Source organism: Peromyscus eremicus, chromosome X, assembly GCF_949786415.1.
Source record: "Peromyscus eremicus chromosome X, PerEre_H2_v1, whole genome shotgun sequence".
Lineage (NCBI taxonomy): Eukaryota > Metazoa > Chordata > Mammalia > Rodentia > Cricetidae > Peromyscus > Peromyscus eremicus.
Window position 1 is genome coordinate 14,935,921 of NC_081439.1, and position 14,954 is coordinate 14,950,874.

General features: G+C 43.0%; 1 protein-coding gene across 1 annotated transcript; it reads right to left on the bottom strand.

The window, feature by feature from the left end:
* Positions 1-7,873: 7,873 nt before the first annotated feature.
* On the bottom strand, positions 7,874-14,011 carry LOC131899888 (protein FAM104A-like). The gene is made up of 3 exons (XM_059251352.1): positions 13,911-14,011; positions 13,505-13,604; positions 7,874-8,117 (listed from the first exon to the last, which is right to left on the bottom strand). The coding sequence occupies exons 1-3, from the start codon at positions 13,922-13,924 to the stop codon at positions 7,884-7,886; spliced, it is 348 nt and encodes a 115-aa protein (XP_059107335.1). The 5' UTR covers positions 13,925-14,011; the 3' UTR covers positions 7,874-7,883.
* Positions 14,012-14,954: the final 943 nt, after the last annotated feature.

Genomic DNA, 14,954 nt, shown 5'->3' on the forward strand with positions numbered 1-14,954 from the left:
GAGAGACCCACAGACTTAAGTAGGTTCTCACTGTGGAGATCAATCTCTGTCTTTGACATGCCTAGAGGCATGGACTCTGTATAAAATGCCATGTAATCAGTCTGAGGTATTAGGGAAGCATATCACATAATGAACATGGGCCTAACTGCAGCATGCTGTGGAGCATACCCAACGATCATCACATGACCACAAGAGTATCAAAGAAAACATCGTCCTGTTCATGACTGGATGCTGCCAGTCAATACAAGACTGTTAGCATTTGAGTAAATGAGGCCACTCAGAGAGTTGAGAAATCACCAAGCATGTGTCAAGTCAACGTCAACAATGAAGGCCCTCAGAACATAAAGGAGACTTAACTGACCATGCTTAAGATGAGCAGTAGGAAGTCAATGTCCAGTCCTGGGTCACAGGGATACCACCAGATCAAGCATTGTAAAAGAGAGTGGTAATGAAGGTTATGATTGCATCAGTACAGTCCTATTGGTTGAGTAACTTACCAGCATGTTGTCCCTGTGTGCTACATCACCTCTTTACGACTTTCTACTAGCAAGAAAGAAGATCCAGTCTGATCTCATACTTACATTGACTCCTGAGAGATGCCTACATGGGAAATACATTCCATAAAACTTGTGGACACTTTACTGGGTTTTTATTTATTTGTGTATGTTTACTTTTGTCTGTACATGGGATTGAACCTAGGGCCTGATACAGAGTAAGCATAATCTACCTCTGGACTATATTTACAGCAGCCTTTTCTTTTGAAATTTTCTTTTGACACAAACTCTCACATCCTCTACACAGACTATCCTTGAACTCAATCTGTAGCTCTGCCTTAGAGCCTGTCATCCTCCTGCCTCAGCCTCCCAGCTAGTGGGGATTACAGGCTTCCACCAGCAGGCTTGTGTTTTCATTTCTATTTGACGGCAAGTCCTTGGACAACTTTCCTCTTCCACGAGAAGAAATGACCAGTACAGTTTATCCCCAGAGGGCCGTCAATTATCAGCTCTTCCTTTTTAGCTTCATGTAGCTGGAGAATTTCTCTCCAGCTCCCGCCACCAAGTACCACCAGTCCCAGAGCCCACTTATAAAATAAACACACGAACTCTTACATTATTTAAACTGCTTGGCCATTAGCTCAGGCCTGTCACTGTCTAGCTCTTACTCTTATATTTAGCCCATTTCTATTAATCTTTACTTTGCCACATGGCTCATGGCTTACTGGTACCTTACATCTTCCTTCTCCTGGCGGCGGCTCCAGGCAGTCTCTCTCTTCCCTTCCTGTTCCCTCAATTCTCTTCTCTCTTAGTCCTGCCTATACTTCCTGTCTGGCTATTGGCCAATCAGAGTTTATTTACATATAGCGATATCCACAGCACTTCCCCTTTTCTTTTTTTTAAAAAAGGAAGGTTTTAACTTTAACATAGTAAAATTACATATAACAAAACAATTATCAAGCAAGAATTACAGATACAATATTAAAGAAGAGATCCTATCTATCTTATATTTGTGAGTTTAAGGTTTTATATCTAACTTATCTTTTATTATAACTAAGGAAAATTTTAAGTATCTAGTCTTTAACCACATCAAAGACCTCAGAAGGATATAACACTGCCTGAGAAATGGGAGAAGGATGCAAGCAACTTTTGGGAGTCTTGCAGGGTAGACAGAGACAGCTGAGCCTGGACAGTCATGCAAAGTTTTCTTGTAAAGTTGGGGCATCTGTCTTCAGCCCCCAGGCCTAGAGTCTCTTATTCACTTTTTTCTGTGTCTTGTAGAATGTCTGGCAATTTTCTCTGCAAAGCAGGAACCTGAAGGACCATTTTGTCAAGCAAAGTTCAGTGGTCACCTTTCTATGGGTCCTGCATGTCCAGTTGATCAAGCAGTCCAGGCAAGAACAGTTTCTTGCCCAAATGGCTATTTTTGTCAAGGTGAAGATAAACTCCATATGGAGTGTCTTCGATGCCCATCCTCCTCTCTGAAGTAAATCGGTGCTGTCAGGAGCAGACATGTCTCACTGTCCAAAAAGTCTAAACTTTTAAAACATTTTAAATGCCATATTCTGTAGGTCTTTGAAGTGTTTGAAGACTACCTATCTATCTGAAATATATCTATGTATACCTAGAAGACTTAACTAACATGGCTACAAATATTATCATAGATGACTAACTATTAATCTATTTTTTAATTATCCATTACAATTTTAAATGAGTTACATAAACATAATACCTCAAACAAGAATAGAAATATATATACAGTATAACAAAATTAAGTTTAAATTTGTATCAATAAACTAAATCTATAGCAATGTAAAACATTTTAAACAAGTTGTTACTCTTTAAAAGTAGGTTCATTAATCTACCCTTTCATCCTATCATATCTAAACTATCCCCCTTTTTGTTTTAGAAAGAGATTGTATTTATAATCAACCTGATTTAAATAAAAATATTGTTTTTTCTCTGTCCCACACCAGAGGGCTCTTCTGATTTGGGACACAAGAATCTCTTAACCATTTTTTTTTTTTGAGCAATATGTCTGGGTTTAGAGGGGGAGTGAGCCAATTCCATCTCTAAAGCCAGCTTGGTATATTTGGGAATTTGGGCGTAGCTTCTCTTACTACTTCCTGCTGGAGGGGGGTGCTGTATCTTCTGGAGACAGAAAGAAAATTTTAGGATCATGGAGTAGTCCGTGAGGCTGTATATCTGAGCCAGTTGACTTGAAACCATTCTGGATGTTGAATCATCTGGGCCATGGTGTCATTGGAGACCTTTCAGGGGGTCTTGGCTGGTCAAACCTGATGTATCTTAATCTGGAACAAATCCATAGTCTCTGGCTTTCTGTGGAAACAAGAGCAGAGACTCTTTTCCAAAGCAACATATCCTTATATCCAAATTTTGAAGTCAAGGTACCTTTAAAATATACATTTTGGCATAACTCAACAGCTTTTACAATCAAATGTTTTTCTGCAGTTACGAATATCAAAGAGAACATAATCCAGATTCTCTGTGTGGTAGTCATCTTTACGTGGCTTATTTTTTTATATTAGCTTGAGCCTATTCCTTTTAAACTGCAGCCTTCTAAGCCTGAAACGGGGCAGTGGCTGCTGGCTCCGCCCACTTCAGCTTCCCAACATGGCCGCGGTCCACTTTCCGCCAGCTCTGGGAGCCATAACTCTCAGAAATAGTGGGTCTACACTTTTACCAAAGTAGCGTGTAGCCCAGAAACCTCTTTTTTTGTTTTGTACTAGCAAAGGCTAAATTCACCACACAGTTTAATGTGCTACTTGCAGAGGCCTCATTCCCACCATACTGCAGGTCGAGAGCACCCGCTAGGAACCCGCCAGTAGCTCAAACCGGCAGCTGCCACTTATTTGAGAGAGACAATTAGGAAGCTGTTTTAGGTCCGTTTTAGAATCTTTTTTCTAAGTTTTTAGGTGGAAACTCTTGCCACCACGTTGGGCGCCATTTGTAGCTGGAGAATTTCTCTCCAGCTCCCACCACCAAGTCCCACCAGTCCCAGAGCCCACTTATAAAATAAACACATGAACTCTTACATTATTTAAACTGCTTGGCCATTAGCTCAGGCCTGTCACTGTCTAGCTCTTACTCTTATATTTAGCCCATTTCTATTAATCTTTACTTTGCCACATGGCTCATGGCTTACTGGTACCTTACATCTTCCTTCTCCTGGCGGCGGCTCCAGGCAGTCTCTCTCTTCCCTTCCTGTTCCCTCAATTCTCTTCTCTCTTAGTCCCGCCTATACTTCCTGTCTGGCTATTGGCCAATCAGAGTTTATTTACATATAGCGATATCCACAGCACTTAGATTCCCGAAAGTTGCTTGCATCCATCTACCATTTCTCAGGTACCATTATATTCCTTCTCAGGTCTTTGATGGGATTGAAGACTAGCAGTTATAGTTACAAATTAGTAGATAGAACATATTAAGTATTAGATTCAGGTTCTTTAGGGTAGGACACCTTTTGGAATGATCTTTGTAACATGCCATTTATCTATGCTCTATACTTCTCCGGATTTTAATATGTGTTTCTTGCTTGATATTGTTTGCATTGGTTGTAGTTCCATCTTATCTAGGTCATTATCCCTCATTATTCCTGGACAATATTTGATAACCATTCCTTTGTATATAGTCTTGTATTAGGTTAGAACTTTCTTATTTAGACAAAAAGGGGGAGATGTAGTGGGTAGCCATTCCAGCTCTGTTCTGGAAGTTCCAACCCCCATTGAGACTTCGGCAACTGTCACGCCTACAAGGCGGGGCCAAGGGAGGCACCTGGGGACCGGAGATCCGGATCGGCGAATGCTCTCTTGGTTCCAGGACGCTGGATGGTGGAGGTAGACAGAGGAGAGCTCCAGAGAACACCGCTGGACTGTGATACACCTTCCCCAGACCCCGCGACCTACCTATCCCTCAATTTGTAAGTTATGCCAGTAAATAAATCTCCTTTTAACTACGTGGAGTGGCCTAAATAATTTCACCAATAGCTTCATTTATCCTGTATGTGCTATGGTGTTTTGAAAACTGACAACTAAATTTAATTGCTCAACAGGAAATCTCAGCATATGAAAATACAGTGGCCAAAAGTGTCGCAAAGGCCAGTCACTCAGGATTGTAACAGTATTGGACCTCTCTCACAAAGGTCAAGAAAGTGTGCCATGTTTATGCATGTGGTCCCTATCAAACTCTCTTACTTTAAAGAAACACACACACACACACACACACACACACACACACACACAGACTGAGAGGACCACCTTGTGAAGAATTCTGCATCTCCCTCCTCTTGTCTTGGTTCATACCGTTAACCATTTCTTTTTTTCAGAATTGATCCTGACCACAATCACTCACATCTGATACCAAGTATTACAGGATGAGATAACAGGTGTTAATTAGAGTCAGCTCCAAAATCTGCCTCAACTGGTGAGGATACAAGTGATCTTAATACACAGACCTCACATGATGTGGGAAAATAATGATGATGTAGAGAATGGCACAAGACTTCAGAAAATCCTTTAACAGTTAGGGTTTGATGGAGAGCTGGAAGTGACCTTTGTCTCAGTCTGTTCTGTGTTGTGGTCAAGTAGACAGAAAAGGATTCCCCAGAGGAAATGATCTAATGATCATGTTAATCTGCAGCAGGGACCATGTGCGAGTAAGTAGAAAGGATAGCATGAGGATTGTGATATCATGCAGGTGACTGTCATGTCTCTCAAGTGAAAAATCACAAAGTGAAACCAGTGCCATCTGCCCGTGGCCCAACTGAGGAACTTCACAATAATGCTGGTGATAAGACATCCAGGAAGGAATATATAAGAAACTCCTCTGCTCATTTGGACTTGTCCAGGGGTCATTCAATGGGTACAAACAAGTCCACCATAAAGTTTGTCCCTCAAATTCCTTCTTGCGTAACTTGAGTCAAGATATCCCTCTTGTCTGTGGCCATGAGTAGACAAGCCCATCCTGACTAAAGACATTGAATTGCTCCATGCATCAAGTAGTAGTTGTGTATGAAAAACCACCAGGAGGATGTGGGTATCAGGTCAAAGGTCTTGATTTGGAGATGGAGGGAGTAAAGTCAGGGAGAGAGGGAGGGAGAGCTAGAGAGAGAGTGAAGGTCAGAGATGGAGGGAGACAGAGTGTGTGAGAGAGAGGCAGGTGGGGCAGACAGAGAAGCACAGAGCAGAAGAGAGGAAGGAGAGACTGTTGTCATTCTCTGGTCCACTGTAAGCATCATGGACGGCATCACTAGGTTTAAATACTGTCTAGTTGCACAAGGCAATGAGTGGACATCTCCTGCTGAAGTGTCTAGAATCAACAGGCCTTGCCTAAAACAGCCCACCTACGTTAGAGGAAAGGGAGCTTGTACTAAGTTAAAAAGACCCGCTTTTCAACTCTGGTGTTCTTTCTCTGCAGTTGTGTGCCTTAAGCTGCTCATGGACTCCTGTCACTTTCTTCAGGATCTGATGGACAGGTGGACGACTTGTGTCAAGGTTCCCTCCCTGCCTCTGACTTCTAAAGCTCACCCTACTTCTGTCTCAAGGGGTGTTGGGAGGAACTCACTGGGGTGTAGCCCATACTAGATTGTTCCTAGAGGCCAGTTAGGTTCTTACTCCCTAAAAACAAGCCTTGTATCACCCTTGGCGAAAGCTTCTTTCCTTGTTCAGCTACTTGATTCTTCAGTGGAAAAAGATCCCTTCTCTTGCCTGCTGGTTCTTACAAAATACTTGTACTTTACACGAGGGACATTTGTGGAGGGTGAGATTCCACCATTCCAATAAGGACTTGGGATCTGTTAGGACATAGGCTGGTGATAACCACTTAAATAACTTGCAAAAGACAGTAAGGTGTTGACACAGGACAAGAGATGAAGCAGGCAGATTTCCAGGAGTTTGAGTCCAGCTGGAGGTACACAGTCATTCCAGTTCCAGCTTGGTCACATGGTCAGAGCCTGACTTTAAACACAACCCAAATAAACGTCTTAGAAAGATCAGATATGATGGCACAAGCAGTGAATCCTAGCGCACTGGAAGCAGAGGCAGGCTGAGCTCCTTGTGTTCCACTAGCCCACCCTGCCCCAAACAACTGTATGGATTTTGATGATGTGAGATGCCCTCTTGCCAAGAAAGACTTGTTATACAACGGACAGTCATCCCACCCAGCTTTACAAGACCTCTTGAGTCAGATATCACGTCCAGTAGCTTAGACTTTATCGACATTAGACATAATAGATGGAACTGTAAGGAACAATACATAAGAGTTCACAAGTAGGGTTTGCACTTAAGCCACGGCATTGCTATGCACTTCTCTGACAGAATTACAAGTGCTTTGCACAAGGTCTGAAGGGCACACACGGGAGCATTCAAGGAAGAAGGCTTCTCCCTTGGAATACAAAGAGTGCAGTTACTAGACACAGGCTTCACATTTACAACTGCATGGGCTGACATTGGCACCATTGTAAGTAGAGATTGATTTCTGTAGAACATCTCCCTTCTGAGGAGCGGCCCTGTCATTCATTGCAGAATGAGAACCAGTCACATTCTCCCTCCTACCCAATGCTCATTACCGGTTGGTGTTGGCTCGTTTCTTCTTGTTGTTTCTTCTTTCAAGTTTTAATGAAAACCACACATTCTTTTTTGGGCCACTTAGCTTTTCAGGAGTCACATTTTAAAATGACATTTAACACAGAGACCCTAGATGAGTGACTTGGAACCCAACCCGAATTGAACATATAAGTCATTCAGTATCAGGAGAAGTCCTCATGTTGCTATTTTAACATGAACTGGACACCAGACTTGACAGAAAACATATAAAACTGTCATGAAGGACTGCTGTGGAATGTTCTGTATGGCAAATGTGTTGCTAATTAGTCAATAAATAAAACACTGATTGGCCATTGGCTAGGCAGGAAGTGTAGGCGGGACAAGGAGGAGAATAAAGCTGGGAAGTGGAAGGCTGAGTCAGAGACACTGCCAGCCGCCAAGATGAGAAACAGCATGTGAAGATGCCGGTAAGCCACGAGTCACGTGGCAAGGTGCAGACTTATAGAAATGGATTAATTTAAGCTGTAAGAACAGATAGCAAGAAGCCTGCCACGGCCATAGAGTTTGTAACCAATATAAGTCTCTGTGTTTACTTGGTTGGGTTTGAGTGCTGTGGGACTGGCAGGTGAGAGAGTTTTGCCCTGACCGTGGGCCAGTCAGGAAAACTCAAGCTACAAAGGACCTTTTGAAATCGCAGTGGTGGAGCAAAACAGTAAAAGATTACAAATGCCCATTGACCTCTTACTGAAAATACAGACAAAAGCCAAGACTGCTTTATGTGAATGCCATTGCCTTTTATAAACAAGGGAAGAGGAGGCCTAGGTGATCATGTTGAAGATTGTCCTCTCTGCTGTAGTTTGTATAAATGAGCTTCCTTCAAGATCTGGTTAATGTGGGAGTAAGGACCATGGTCTTGGCCCAATGCATCGTCCTCGTGGGAGAACTCGGGGACATCGGAGTTAAGTTCAGCGATGTCCTGGTTTAAGCTGCTCTTTGGAACACTTTCTCTCTTGGTGTCATCGATGCTGCTGTGGATCTTTTCATTATCAGTGCTTGATGACTGGAAGGAGAAAGACAGAAGGAGGATGGCTATTATGATACTGTCATCATTTCCTGTTCAGCTTGAAGAATACTGGCATCACACTCTACAAAAGGCTTCACAGTCTATAAAGTGCAATCACTTGGGTAGCTCGTTCCTTTCTCACAGCAGCACCATCGCTCAAGCTGGGGTTAATGGTACCCATTTGACAGACCAGGAAAGAGATGTCCCACAGGCCCAAAGGCCAGTCTCTGGGAATGTCAGGGAGAGGGTTCAAACACAGGCTTTCTCACTCCAAATGCCTCCACATATCCTCTGGCCCTGTTTGTACCGTGCATCCCAATTACCTGCACCAGGGAAATGTGCTCCCAACCTCCAGGAGAAAGCAGAAATCAATGCTGCAGACTGTGATAGGGATTTGATGAAACAAGTAAGATGGAATGCAGGTCCATGTTCCAATGTGGCAAAGAAATGATGGGGAAAGCCCCATTTACATATATATACATGCACAGGTACACACACAAATAACAGGATCTTTCCATACCTGTCCCCAAGAGTGGACATAAGTGTTCTTCCTATACCAATTCAAGGCTCCACTCATATCTCCAAATGCCTTTGTTATTTTAAATGACAGCTGTATGTCAACACTCAGCATTTCTAATATCTGACACCCCTTGGTCTCCTATTTGTGGTTCAGTGTGCTTTCTATACTGTGTGTTTGCCTTTAATATGCTCCATTGTGGCGAAGACAGACTAACCTTCTACTCCCCAGCAGTGCTTTCTCCATCCACAGTGGCTATTCATCTAATCAACAGTCCTCCCACTTACAAAGCCTGGACAATGTAACATTCCTGCTGTGAGAATGACCTTGAGCAGGAATCTTTGAATTAAAGAAATATTTATGATGCAGGACCAACTGTGAATTGGTTTACTGCTTGATCGGCTTGCCCTTTTGATAGCCCAAACTGCTCTTCATAAGAGAAATATTTTCATCTTCCTACACTTCAGTTTCAGACGTGAGTTTTTTTCCCAGAACATAAAAGACCTGATATGCTTCAAGACTGTCCAAAATTTTATTGACACATAAATGCTTCTTAGCATGTCCTGACTGGTCCTAGAAACATCTGTTCAGAATGCCCACTCAAGTAGGAAACCCAATCCTTTAGGAAAAAAAAAGAAGACTTATTGGCTGGGTGGTAGTGGCACATGCCTTTAATTCCAGCACCTGGAGAGTGAGGAAGTTGGATTTCTTTGAGTTCCAGGCAAGACTGGTCTACAGAATGAGTTTCAGGACATCCAGGCCTATACAGAAAAACCCTGTCTGAAAACAAACAAACAAAAAGATTGATTGATTTATGTGTTCTTGAGTATATGCTATGTGCACCATGAGTACTTAGGTGCCTGTGCAGGTCAGAACATGGGGATGCATGCTCTCCAAGTGGAGTTACAAGTGGATGGAAACCCCTCAGAATGGATGTACCAACTGCTCAGCCATCTCTTCATTCACACAAAGCCCACTCTTGTTTATCTGCACTCTCAACATAGTTAGCACTTGTTTTGGGCACACCCTTGCAGATCCACACACTCTATAAAATAAAAGCATATTTAAGAAGAATCTGGGGAAGAACACCTCACCATTTAAAAATTCGAGGTGTGCTAAACAATGATGATGTGGCCCAGCTGCATGTGCATTGGCAAGGTTATACGTTGTTCAAGGTCTTAATAAAGTCTGCATGTTTTCCTCAGAGCCAGAGAAGCTGTGTGGCCAGCAGAGAACAGGTGTAGTTCTATTTGAGGACAGGACGGAGAACCACCTGTGGTGCTTTTGTCTCAGTAGGCTCAGAGCCATACTCACTTGGGCTGCACTTGTGAGAGAATGCCTGGGTAGGCACATGCCCTTTCGATGCCCAATCTACCCAAACACATGCTTGTTTATTTACTAATGGAGAAGGAATCTCATCCTGTCCCCAGAGGCCCCTGAGCTGGAACTGACCTGAAAGCCTCCTCCCTGAGGACTAGCTATCATGGCTGACTACCTTTCATGAGTAAAAGCTTGCAAAAGAGGGATGCAACCAGCAGTCCTACCCAGCAATGATGCCCGTGGACTACAACGACCAACACGGTTAGAAAACCCTAAGGGTGCGATAGTGGCACAAACATCAATAGTAACCTGCAGACCCTTAATCAGCCTTAAGCCCTGATCAGTAGGAGGGAAATCACACCTGGTACAGGAAACTTAGCCAACTACCCAAGGGTAGATGTAGTAATGGAATCTGGAGAACCAGTAACTGCCACTTTACCAAGACAGCATATTCCCTAAGTACATTCTAAATATTTACCTTATACCCACAGAGAAGTGTGGTCTCCATGCATCATCATGGAAACTTCCTTATGCAACAGACAGAACCAATAAAGAAAAGCACAACTAATGAAAATGCAGAATTGTGGAGCCCCGTCACAACAGACACAAGGAAAACAGTGGAAGAGGGGGGGCAGAAAGATTGTTAGAACCAGAGGATCATGGAGTCTGCAGTGAGACTGTCTTCTGGGAATGAGAGAAACTGCACCCATAAAGTCTCACCACCAAGAGGGCCTAAGCATGAACAGAAGAACAACCATAACAGACATGCCAAAGTGGACAGGGAAGGCCTGAGTCACTCAATGCTACAAAAACAAAACAAAAGAAAACAAAAATAACACCAATAGCCAACTAAAGGGATAGTGGGAGAAAAGAGCACACCAGCTGGTTATCCAATACCAAATGCTCAGTCCAGAACACATGCATAAAATAAGATCATGCAGACTCGGCAGGTTGTATTTTTGAGTCACTGTGTGTGTGTGTGTGTGTGTGTGTGTGTGTGTGTGTGTGTATAAGTGTGATCACATTAAAGAAAAAGAGGCCAAAAATTTGACAGTGAGCAAGAAGGAGGGGTATATGAAAGGGTCTCAAGGGACAAAGGGAAGGGGGAGACGATATAATAATATTATGATCTTAAAGAATAAAATAAATGACTAAAAGAAAGAATGAAAGGCACCTGCACCAGCCAGTGTAGGACAGGCAGAATATTAACAGGCAGAACAAGAGATCAAGAGTGTGAGGAAGATTTTGAGAGGCAGACACATGATCATAAGATGAGAGTTTGTGGTCCCTAGGGGATTTCTCCAGCCATAGAAAGCACAAGAACCGTCATGGCAAGAACATGTGGATGCCTGGGGTTTCATGCTGAGAACTCCATTGAGCTGAGCAGACAGATATTCTAATGGACGGATGGGAAAGGAGGACAAAGAACACAGAGGCTACCCTCACAGTTTTGCAAAGTATCTCCAAACAGGCTGTGCTCATCTTGATGATGTTGGCAGAAACACAAAGGAACATGCAGTGATACCCAGAGAGTGGAGGAGGAAAGAGTCGCTGAGAGCTCTGTACATACACACGAGAACATCCCAGCCTCTGCAGAGGACTCCTGGCAGGGTAAACATACATTCCCGGGATTGAGGTTAGCAGGCTCCCCAGGTTGAGTCCTCCAGTGTAAGCTATGGCCAAGGAAGGGGCAGCTGCAGAAAGTGGGGTGCAGTGAGCAGCTGTAGAAAAGGAACTGCCAGACAGATGGTGGCAGGGATGCAGACAGCAGCTTAGAATCACAGGAGAGAAGGAAGACAGCACCTGGAAGAAGGATGGCCGGTCTCCAGGCTTCACAGGAGGTGGAAAGAGACCTTCAATTGGCTAATGACAGTAATGACGGAAATATGGAAACGGAAGCCATAGGGAACATGCTATCGTGGAATAGCATCACAAACACTGAATGGAAATTCATGTATATTCGTGATATAGAACTGGATAATGCTTCCTAAAGTGAAACACGAGTGGATCCACGATTTTTCTACCTTCAACCCCAGCTTTCCATCCAATTCCATTCGTATATACCTGACAGACATTCGTTTCTCAAACCCAATTGTGTAACAGGAACATGAATACACAGTGAGAAGGAGGTTCTGACATTTCCACTGCTATTGGTTGGGGGAATCCAGAGTAGAGCTTCAGGGAGAGACTGTAGGTGAAGATGATCAAGAAATATCATATCCATGCATGACATTTCAAAGAATACAGAAGAGTATTAAAAAGAGATCCTCCTCTCAGGGGGTTCCATGTCCTGTGAGGCTGGCAGTTAAACTAACCAGCATGGACCACAAACTGCTAACACCAGAAAGAAATGTAAGAGGCTACCAAGCATTCCAGCAGACAGCCTAACTCACCCAGCCTAAAACAGTGGTGTCACAAAGAGCTGTAGCCCCAACAGTTGGGGAAAATCAAGGATGCACAGAAGTCTAACTGGAATAGGTGTGAGGCCCTTAATGTATTTTTCCCATTTGTCTTACTACTGTTTCCTTGGAACTTGAGCATTAGTTCCCATGTGATCAATAGCAGAGTAGAGGTCTGGGATCAGTACTAGTGACCCACAGCTCACCCCACACTGTCCATTTCTTCTTTTACTCAGCCATCAGGACAACACTGTGAAGCCATTGTTCTTTATCAGGAAGACAGACATGTACCAAGGCTTTTGGTCTTATGTTTGCACTACCATATCTCACACCTTTGTTCCAGGGAGCAGATTTACACGGAGGTCTAAGGATGCTAACCTTGGAAACAAAGGCCAGTATTCATATTTAGGTGACCATATGCAACAGAAAACTCTGTGGGTCAAGAACACTCCTTGCTTGACTCGGGTAGGTCTGGGTACATTTTATCCAAAACCTACCTGTGTTTGTGTCCCAGAGAAGGCACATGTTGATAAGCCTTTTATCTCTTGTTGGGAAAGGAAACATTGAGCCATACTTACTCATTACCTGATGAGACTTGTCCGGAAACTCTTTACAATGCTCCCTCCTCACTAAGTTATGCTTCCATCCAAACCATGTGCATTACCACTTACTGGTTGTTAAAGTGAAGTCTGTTGAAGTTGAAATGCCAGCTCTTCAGCACAAGCATCCCTAAAGCTTTCCCAAATCCCTTCACATAACCCCACTTGGCTCTTAGGTTTTCAGGGAGAAAGCCAGAAGAGCACTGTAGCCAGTAGCATGCCTCTCTGTTCTTGCAGTTTATTTCTGTCCCAACCGTAGAAGGGGTTCGATTCTCCCTCCCCCTTTGCAAGGTGGAGGAATTTCTGGAACCCCATTCCTCCTGGTTGTGCTTGGGAAAGCCTCTCTGTCAGCCCTGTCTCTGTTCTGATGCACAGTAAAATCACACTTATGTCAATACTTAAAATCCTGCTCTGCCCCAAAGCCATTGCAGCCAAGAAGACTTTCCCGAGGGCATCTGGGAGAGTTCTCTTGCCTTGTGGAGATGGAAATGAACACCACAGAGCGGGCAATGAGTCAAGTGGAGAAGCTTGGGTGGCCATAGTTCCTACCTCTATAGCCTGCGGGTCCTGGAAGGCCTGGTCCTTCTTATTCCTCTTCGAATGACGGGGAAGGTGGGGGTCTTCCTTATTGTCATCTCTTCTCCTTTTCCTGCAAAGAGTTTTAAAGGGAGAGGAACATCTGTCATCATTCAGCAACTGATCTTTTGGGTGCTTAACTTTCAGCCCTGTGCTAATACGCAAATCCGCAGCCTTGTCTGGGGATGCACCAGTCAGAGCTGCTCTGATGGATTCAGATTCTGCAGGCAGATGGCACTAGGCAGTGGAGGAAACATGTCAAACAGGAATTCTATGTATACCCAAAGCCCAAGTTCAAGTTCCCAATCAGAATCTTAATGTGAACCACTGCTTGGGGCCAAAAACATAAAGATTTTATGATCAGATGTTAAAACTCTACCTGACCAGCCCCATTGTCCACTGAAATAACCGTTCCAGATTGTATGATTTTCGGCTCTGCCGTAGGGCAGCTCTCAAGCTAGGTGCGGCTTCTTTCGTCTGTTTGCTCTTATGTCTCTTCAGCCAGTGGCTAGGAACAGACACTTCCTATGTACTGTCAGATTATTCCTGTTGCTATAGCAACAACTATTATGTCACTGTAGCTACTTCACTGCCATCATGACACTGTGGCTGACTACTTCCCTGAAACTGAGTCTAGAAGTGTTTTAATATTTCATTCCCTTACATCTTCCTCCCATGCCCTCTTTCCACATATAATTAGTTTGTTATTTGACAGTATTATTCTTGAATATTCATCTTAAGTTATTATAGGAACATTCTAACATCAGCTATTTCATTAAGATAACTCCTATATGTTTGATTTGTCACACATTTGTCTGAGTTCACTTACTTTCCCTAGTCTTTAATCTTGCTTTAGTGTCTGAGAGAATACTTCATGGACAGGTATCCCATTTAGTTTAAATACTTTTCAATTAAACATTTTTTTTAAAAAAAATTAACCTGAAGCCGAGTGGTGGTTGTGCATGCCTTTAATCCCAGCACTCAGGAGGTAGAGTTAGGTGGATCTCTATGAGTTTGAGGCCAACCTCATCTATAAAGCAAGATCCAGGACAGGCACCAAAACTACACAGACAAATACTGTCTCCACAAAACAAAACAAAAAAATTTTAGCCAGAATATAAATGCAGAAGATATACCTAGACAAAGAAGTGTTTACACACATTTCTGGCAGAAACTATTGCCAGTTACACTTGCAATTTTTTCCTAACTTATCTCTTTATATTGAATGAAATTGAAGTGGACAATGAACTAAATTGTAAAAACACCCACGCTTGTTGCACTTGTGATTTAATGTAAAAATTTCTTTAACAAAAAATATTTCATATGGTGAAAAATAATGAGATATTGCATGTCTAAATCAAATGATATCATCATGATACAGATGCTATATGCATAAAATTATTCAGGAGATTTGTGTATATTT

Excerpts from the sequence above, each read along its gene's own strand:
- LOC131899888 (XM_059251352.1), bottom strand. Across the intron at positions 8,118-13,504 it reads AGGACCCGCAGGCTATAGAG|TCATCAAGCACTGATAATGA; the intron begins GTAGGAACTATG and ends TTCTCCTTCCAG.